This window comes from Osmia lignaria, unplaced genomic scaffold (genome assembly GCF_051020975.1).
Source record: "Osmia lignaria lignaria isolate PbOS001 unplaced genomic scaffold, iyOsmLign1 scaffold0016, whole genome shotgun sequence".
In the NCBI taxonomy this organism is placed as follows: domain Eukaryota; kingdom Metazoa; phylum Arthropoda; class Insecta; order Hymenoptera; family Megachilidae; genus Osmia; species Osmia lignaria.
Genome location: NW_027478168.1, coordinates 223674 through 233037, shown reverse-complemented (window position 1 = coordinate 233037; position 9364 = coordinate 223674). Strand labels below are relative to the sequence as shown.

Below are 9364 nucleotides of genomic sequence, written 5' to 3'. Positions count from 1 at the left end.
AGAACAACAAGAAGAAGAAATATCTCGAAATATGTCCGTCAGGCCCCTTCCCTTGAGATAAATCTGCAAATATCTCGGAAACGAAGCGAGCTATGGCAAAATGTTGAGAGACCTTTTTTGTAGAGAATTAAGTTTCCTACTTTTTATGTTCTATGGTATTTTTTGATCAGGTGCGTAGTTCTCGAGATATATCAAGATATTTAACAGTTCCGAAGCTGCACCAACATAATAGGGATACAGAAACACCGTGGCCTCTTTCTTTGAGATAACCCTGCACTATTGCGAGCTGCAAATGCCACTTCCAGCTTAGCTGTGCAGAAGAAGAACAAGAAGAAGAAGAAATATCTCGAAATATATCCGTCAGGCCCCTTCCCTTGAGATAAATCTGCAAATATCTCGGAAACGAAGCGAGCTATGGCAAAATGTTAAGAGACCTTTTTTGTAGAGAATTAAGTTTCCTACTTTTTATGTTCTATGATATTTTTTGATCAGATGCGTAGTTCTCGAGATATATCAAGATATTTAAAAGTTCCGAAGCCGCACCAACATAATAGAGATACAGAAACACCGTGGCCCCTTTCTTTGAGATAACTCTGTACTATTGCGAGCTGGAAATGCCACTTCCAGTTTAGCTGTGCAGAAGAAGAACAACGAGAAGAAGAAATATCTCGAAATATGTCTGTCAGGCCCCTTCCCTTGAGATAAATCTGCAAATATCTCGGAACTGAAGCGAGCTATGGCAAAATGTTAAGAGACCTTTTTTGTAGAGAATTATGTTTCCTACAATTTACGTTCTATGATATTTTTTGATCAGAAGCGTAGTTTTCGAGATATATCGAGATATTTAAAAGATCCGAAGCCGCACCAACATAATAGAGATACAGTAACACCGTGGCCCCTTTCTTTGAGATAACTCTGCACTATTGCGACCTGCAAATGCCACTTCCATCTTAGTTGTGCAGAAGAAGAACAACAAGAAGAAGAAATATCTCGAAATATGTCCGTCAAGCCCCTTCCCTTGGGATAAATCTGCAAATATCTCGGAAACGAAGCGAGCTATGGCAAAATGTTAAGAGACCTTTTTAGTAGAGAATTAAGTTTCCTACTTTTTATGTTCTATGATATTTTTTGATCAGATGCGTAGTTCTCGAGATATATCAAGATATTTAAAAGTTCCGAAGCCGCACCAACATAATAGAGATACAGAAACACCGTGGCCCCTTTCTTTGAGATAACTCTGCACTATTGCGAGCTGGAAATGCCACTTCCAGTTTAGCTGTGCAGAAGAAGAACAACGAGAAGAAGAAATATCTCGAAATATGTCCGTCAGGCCGCTTCCCTTGAGATAAATCTGCAAATATCTCGGAACCGAAGCGAGCTATGGCAAAATGTTGAGAGACCTTTTTTGTAGAGAATTATGTTTCCTGCAATTTATGTTCTATGATATTTTTTGATCAGAAGCGTAGTTTTCGAGATATATCGAGATATTTGAAAGTTCCGAAGCCGCACCAACATAATAGAGATACAGAAACACCGTGGCCCCTTTCTTTGAGATAACTCTGCACTATTGCGAGCTGCAAATGCCACTTCGTGCTTAGCTGTGCAGAAGAAGAACAACAAGAAGAAGAAATATCTCGAAATATGTCCGTCAGACCCCTTCCCTTGAGATAAATCTGCAAATATCTCGGAACCGAAGCGAGCTATGGCAAAATGTTACGAGACCTTTTTTGTAGAGAATTATGTTTCCTGCAATTTATGATCTATGATATTTTTTGATCAGATGCGTAGTTCTCGAGATATATCAAGATATTTAAAAGTTCCGAAGCCGCACCAACATAATAGAGATACAGAAACACCGTGGCCCCTTTCTTTGAGATAACTCTGCACTATTGCGAGCTGGAAATGCCACTTCCAGTTTAGCTGTGCAGAAGAAGAACAACGAGAAGAAGAAATATCTCGAAATATGTCCGTCAGGCCCCTTCCCTTGAGATAAATCTGCAAATATCTCGGAACTGAAGCGAGCTATGGCAAAATGTTGAGAGACCTTTTTTGTAGAGAATTATGTTTCCTGCAATTTATGTTCTATGATATTTTTTGATCAGAAGCGTAGTTTTCGAGATATATCGAGATATTTAAAAGTTCCGAAGCCGCACCAACATAATAGAGATACAGAAACACTGTGGCCCCTTTCTTTGAGACAACTCTGCACTACTGCGAGCTGCAAATGCCACTTCCAGCTTAGCTGTGCAGAAGAAGAACAACAAGAAGAAGAAATATCTCGAAATATGTCCGTCAGACCCCTTCCCTTGAGATAAATCTGCAAATATCTCGGAAACGAAGCGAGCTATGGCAAAATGTTAACATACCTTTTTTGTAGAGAATTAAGTTTCCTACTTTTTATGTTCTATGATATTTTTTGATCAGGTGCGTAGTTCTCGAGATATATCAAGATATTTAAAAGTTCCGAAGCTGCACCAACATAATAGAGATACAGAAACACCGTGGCCCCTTTCTTTGAGATAACTCTGCACTATTGCGACCTGCAAATGCCACTTCCAGCTTAGCTGTGCAGAAGAAGAACAACGAGAAGAAGAAATATCTCGAAATATGTCCGTCAGGCCGCTTCCCTTGAGATAAATCTGCAAATATCTCGGAACCGAAGCGAGCTATGGCAAAATGTTGAGAGACCTTTTTTGTAGAGAATTATGTTTCCTGCAATTTATGTTCTATGATATTTTTTGATCAGAAGCGTAGTTTTCGAGATATATCGAGATATTTGAAAGTTCCGAAGCCGCACCAACATAATAGAGATACAGAAACACCGTGGCCCCTTTCTTTGAGATAACTCTGCGCTTTTGCGAGCTGCAAATGCCACTTCCAGCTTAGCTGTGCAGACGAAGAACAACAAGAAGAAGAAATATCTCAAAATATGTCCGTCAGGCCCCTTCCCTTGAGATAAATCTGCAAATATCTCGGAAACGGAGCGAGCTATGGCAAAATGTTAAGATACCTTTTTTGTAGAGAATTAAGTTTCCTACTTTTTATGTTCTATGATATTTTTTGATCAGGTGCGTAATTCTCGAGATATATCAAGATATTTAAAAGTTCCGAAGCTGCACCAACATAATAGAGATACAGTAACACCGTGGCCCCTTTCTTTGAGATAACTCTGCACTATTGCGAGCTGCAAATGCCACTTCCAGCTTAGCTGTGCAGAAGAAGAACAAGAAGAAGAAGAAATATCTCGAAATATATCCGTCAGTCCCCTTCCCTTGAGATAAATCTGCAAATATCTCGGAACCGAAGCGAGCTATGGCAAAATGTTAAGAGACCTTTTTTGTATAGAATTATGTATCCTGCAATTTATGTTCTATGATATTTTTTGATCAGAAGCGTAGTTTTCGAGATATATCGAGATATTTAAAAGTTCCGAAGCCGCACCAACATAATAGAGATACAGAAACACTGTGGCCCCTTTCTTTGAGACAACTCTGCACTACTGCGAGCTGCAAATGCCACTTCCAGCTTAGCTGTGCAGAAGAAGAACAACAAGAAGAAGAAATATCTCGAAATATGTCCGTCAGACCCCTTCCCTTGAGATAAATCTGCAAATATCTCGGAAACGAAGCGAGCTATGGCAAAATGTTAACATACCTTTTTTGTAGAGAATTAAGTTTCCTACTTTTTATGTTCTATGATATTTTTTGATCAGGTGCGTAGTTCTCGAGATATATCAAGATATTTAAAAGTTCCGAAGCTGCACCAACATAATAGAGGTACAGAAACACCGTGGCCTCTTTCTTCGAGATAACTCTGCGCTATTGCGAGCTGCAAATGCCACTTCCAGCTTAGCTGTGCAGAAGAAGAACAACAAGAAGAAGAAATATCTCAAGATATGTCCGTCAGGCCCCTTCCCTTGAGATAAATCTGCAAATATCTCGGAAACGAAGCGAGCCATGGCAAAATGTTAGGAGACCTTTTTTGTAGAGAATTAAGTTTCCTACTCTTTATGTTCTATGATATTTTTTGATCAGGTGCGTAGTTCTCGAGATATATCAAGATATTTAACAGTTCCGAAGCTGCACCAACATAATAGAGGTACAGAAACACCGTGGCCTCTTTCTTTGAGATAACCCTGCACTATTGCGAGCTGCAAATGCCACTTCCAGCTTAGCTGTGCAGAAGAAGAACAAGAAGAAGAAGAAATATCTCGAAATATATCCGTCAGGCCCCTTCCCTTGAGATAAATCTGCAAATATCTCGGAACCGAAGCGAGCTATGGCAAAATGTTAAGAGACCTTTTTTGTATAGAATTATGTTTCCTGCAATTTATGTTCTATGATATTTTTTGATCAGAAGCGTAGTTTTCGAGATATATCGAGATATTTGAAAGTTCCGAAGCCGCACCAACATAATAGAGATACAGAAACACCGTGGCCCCTTTCTTTGAGATAACTCTGCGCTTTTGCGAGCTGCAAATGCCACTTCCAGCTTAGCTGTGCAGACGAAGAACAACAAGAAGAAGAAATATCTCAAAATATGTCCGTCAGGCCCCTTCCCTTGAGATAAATCTGCAAATATCTCGGAAACGGAGCGAGCTATGGCAAAATGTTAAGATACCTTTTTTGTAGAGAATTAAGTTTCCTACTTTTTATGTTCTATGATATTTTTTGATCAGATGCGTAGTTCTCGAGATATATCAAGATATTTAAAAGTTCCGAAGCTGCACCAACATAATAGAGGAACAGAAACACCGTGGCCTCTTTCTCTGAGATAACTCTGCACTATTGCGAGCTGCAAATGCCACTTCCAGCTTAGCTGCGCAGAAGAAGAACAACAAGAAGAAGAAATATCTCGAAATATGTCCGTCAGGCCCCTTCCCTTGAGATAAATCTGCAAATATCTCGGAAACGAAGCGAGCTATGGCAAAATGTTAAGATACCTTGTTTGTAGAGAATTAAGTTTCCTACTTTTTATGTTCTATGATATTTTTTGATCAGATGCGTAGTTCTCGAGATATATCAAGATATTTAAAAGTTCCGAAGCTGCACCAACATAATAGAGGTACAGAAACACCGTGGCCTCTTTCTCTGAGATAACTCTGCACTATTGCGAGCTGCAAATGCCACTTCCAGCTTAGCTGCGCAGAAGAAGAACAACAAGAAGAAGAAATATCTCGAAATATGACCGTCAGGCCCCTTCCCTTGAGATACATCTGCAAATATCTCGGAAACGAAGCGAGCTATGGCAAAATGTTAAGAGACCTGTTCGAGCGTCGAACGAGTCATCTAGAAATTTCTAGATCGCTTCCTTCGTCTCTGCTGTTCGTTCCGCCGGCCTCCAGCCATCTCTCTCGCTCCGTTGGCCGACGTAGCGAGCCGACTGGGCTGCTGGACCGGCGGGCGACGGCGGGGACGAGGGAACCATAATATAAATATGCCGCCGCACACTTGCTTTTCTTATACTCGGCTTAACGTACAAGTTTAGCAGAAATTCGAACAATCTGCTTCGGTTAGCAAGAACTGTTAAACTTTTCTTTGGATTTCTCTTTATTCAAATACAATTCTTAGAATCAAAGATCCTCCGTGATCATTTCGCACCCTTTTTCTATACGCGGTTGCTCCATCGGAAGGTATCGCTTCGGCAAGGTCGCGCACCGGCAAAAACTTTAAGCCGAATCCGTTCTCTAACCCCTTTCCCGGTTAAGGGGCGAAACGATCAAACATTGGTCCTTCGAGCCGGATTTTTGCGGTCAACGAACGTTCTTCCACGTCGCGAGTGAGTGGTGCCAGTGACGATTCCTGGGAAATTGCGGCTGGACTCCAACGCGGGAGGATTGACTCGCCGCCTCAAGACCGGACTCCACGAACAAATCAACCAGGCCTCGGAAAAGGGAGTCAAAAGGAGAAAGATAAGTCCCATTCTTTATTTAAATCATTTCTCTTGCCGTAACGGTCCTGCCGTGACGTCACCCGCTTGGGCGTTGTCTCCTGAGGTCGAGCCTGTGTTTGTAAACGCTTCGGAACGTCTTGAACTTCGAGTCAACAGTCGGTGCTTCTAACGGTTTTCGGAAACGCCCTGATCTGAAAAGGGAAGAATTACGATGCCTTCGACTGAATACGTGGATATTTTACGGGAACAGGAGGAACTCGGACGTTGGATCCAACGGTTTTGGACTAACCTTTGTAAATTGGGTAGGGAAAAAATTACGCGGGCAGTTTTGGAACAGCGTAGAGGTCTCCTTGAGCGATATTGGGATGCGTTTTTAAATGGTCACCGTCAACTGTTGCGATTCAAAGAAGCCGAGGACAGTGCTTACGTAGACCAAGACCGCTTTTCTACCATCGAAGAAGCTTATCTTCAGGTCGCGGCTCAGATGGCGCAGTACCAAGAGGACCTCGCGAATGCGGGTCCCTCGCGTGGAGTACAAGCGCCTCCAGACCCGCCGGCAAAGCCGCAATTGCCAAAGATACAATTACCTACCTTCTCGGGAGACCCCCTGCAGTGGGAGAGTTTCCGAGATCTTTTCCGGAGCCTCGTTCACAGCGTTCCCAATCTTCCAGATGTACAGAAATTGCTGTACCTGAAGACGGCCTTGACCGGGGAAGTGGCGGAGGTCATCCAAAATACGCCGATCACCGATGCTGGATACCAAGGAGCCTGGGAGGATCTGGAGCAGCGGTACGGGAATTTGCGTCTTCTGTCTTTCTCGCACCACCGGGCTCTTCTCTCCTGCCCTCCCGCGCAACAGCAGTCTGCCGCGGAATTGAAAAGGCTGTTAGATACATTCAGACAATCGATCAGGGCGTACACGGCGCTAAACAAACCGGTACCTCAATGGGATGAGTGGTTTGTTTATTTCTTAAGCCAAAAATTGGACAAAACCACCCACCTGGCCTGGGAAACCTCTCTTGCTGATAGTCGTGACATCCCGTCGTTCCGACAGCTTTCTCTTTTCCTAGAAAATCGCATCCAAGCGCTGGATGCTGCTCAGGCGGCCGACCCCGTGTTGCATCCCGCAACAACCAAAGGTGCCCTGGCTAAAACAAACAAGGAGGCGTCTGTAAAACGGTCTAAAGTCGCAGTCCTAGCTGCATCGGCTAAGAGTCCCGCCCCCCGTAAGTGCCCCTCGTGTGCAGGAAATCATAACTTTGCTTATTGTTCTAAGCTAAAGGCGCTCCCACCACGGCGCCGGAAGGAGCGAGCGCAACAACTACAGGCGTGTTTTAACTGCTTGACTGTTGGCCACGACTCGAACAAGTGCCCATCCAGCCAAGTCTGCTTAGCGTGCGGCAACAAGCACCACACGCTCCTCCATGATGCGATGGCGAGTCCCGCGAAGAGTGCACCCACGGCCAAAGGAGACGCTCCAACATCTCCACCGCCAGCGGTTTTTTCCGACATCGAAGAAAAAAACGTAGCTGCCTCCTTCGCCTGTTCAGCTACCACTCGACCCGCCGCGCTCTTAGCAACGGCCAAGGTGAGGGTGGAGGCACCATCAGGGGAACACCTAGAGGTCAGAGCCCTGCTAGACACCGGTTCGGACACGTCGCTGGTATCGGGTTGGGTAGCTCAAGCACTCCGTTTGCCACGGCGGGCGGTTAGCGTCGCCATCTCAGGAGTACAGGAGAATGAGAGTGGACTGGCGAAAAGCGAAGTTTCCTTTTCTTTGCGCTCTCGTCTAGACCCCAGCTTTCACTTGTCGGTTCGTGCATTGGTGCTGCGGAAACTGACGGCGTTGCTCCCAGCTCGAGCAGTGCAACCACAGTCTTGGCCGCACCTTCAAGGAGTGATTCTCGCCGATCCTGAATATGGAGTACCCTCTCGTGTTGACTTGACCCTAGGAGCTGATATTTGTGGAGTTTTGTTACAGGACGAGTCGAGGGTTGGACCGATGGGTACCCCAACGGCGCGGCGTACGCCTCTTGGGTGGGTACTGATGGGCCCTGTCTCTGATGCCAAAGGACCTAGCAGCAAGGCAGTCGTCCACAGCCTTCATTGCCAAACGGACGACTCAACGAATAGGCTGCTTCGGCGCTTTTGGGAGCTCGAGGAGCTACACGAACAGCCCCCGTTATCACCCGAGGACCGAGAATGTGAGCGGCACTTTCGAGAGACGCACTATCGGGACGAAACAGGCCGCTACTCGGTGCACCTACCTTTCAAATTGGATCCAAGCCTCGCCCTGAAGCCCAGCAGATCGACGGCGCTAAAGCTGCTGCTCAGCTGTGAGCGCAAGTTGGCGTCCAACGAAGCCTGGCGAGACAAGTACTCGCAGTTCATGGACGAGTACGCGGCCTTGAGTCACATGGAGGCGGTACCGGAATCTGCGGTTCAGGATCCAGCCTACTATCTACCGCACCATGCTGTGGCGAAGCGATACGACCCTACTGGCAAAATCAGGGTCGTCTTCAATGCCTCCTTTCGCACCGCCACGGGATCCTCTCTCAACGACTGCCTGCTGTCTGGACCGAAACTACAGTCAGACCTCTGGATGATTTTAACACGATGGCGCCTTTTTCGAGTAGTATTTACCTCGGATATTGTTAAAATGTTTCGGCAGATTCGAGTAGATCCGGCGGACGCGGACTGGACCAGGATACTTTGGCGCTCCAGACCCGATCAACCTGTACAGGACTTCAGGCTCAAGACCGTCACCTATGGCACAGCCTGCGCGCCCTTCCTTGCGCTGCGGGTGTTGGTCCAACTAGCGGCAGACGAAGAGGAGCGTTTTCCGCTGGGAGCGGTCGCAATTCGTCGGCATTCGTATGTGGATGATATCCTTGCCGGGGCCGACGACGAGGAAGCAGCTCTGGAATTACGACGACAGGTCATCTCCATCCTGCAATCGGGAGGCTTCGATCTGAGTAAATGGGCATCGAATAAGCCGAGCTTACAGGAAGCGGAAGAAAGTCAAGCCTGCGTGTTCCAGGACCACACTGGAGTCAGTACCTTGGGAGTCGTCTGGAGGCCAACGACGGACACCTTCTCCTTGCGTGTCCTTCCACCCCTCAAAGAGCCCTCCCGATACACAAAAAGGCGTATCCTCTCGGAAGTAGCCAGTCTCTTCGACCCCTTGGGATGGGCGGCCCCTGTTTTAATTTTCGCAAAGATTCTCATGCAGGACCTCTGGATAATTGGCGCAGAGTGGGATGAGGACTTACCTGACCAACTGCTTTCCGCATGGAAAACCTTCCGGACGTCGCTGAGCCAACTCGACGCTTTGGCCATTCCTCGCTGGACGAACTACTCAGCAGACTCGGCGCAACTGGATCTGCACGGGTTCTGCGATGCCTCCCAGCGAGCTTATGCAGCCGTCGTCTACCTGCGAGTGTCCAAGGGAGAAGTCAGCGTAACCACACTG

At 46.1% G+C, this 9364-nt stretch overlaps 1 protein-coding gene across 1 annotated transcript; it reads left to right on the top strand.

Moving 5' to 3' along the window:
- Positions 1 to 6610: 6610 nt before the first annotated feature.
- On the top strand, positions 6611 to 8986 carry LOC117611314 (uncharacterized; the record flags this gene model as incomplete). The annotated part of the gene is made up of 1 exon (XM_034339258.2): positions 6611 to 8986. A coding segment is annotated over one exon (2376 nt), but the record flags the coding sequence as incomplete, so codon positions are not given.
- Positions 8987 to 9364: the final 378 nt, after the last annotated feature.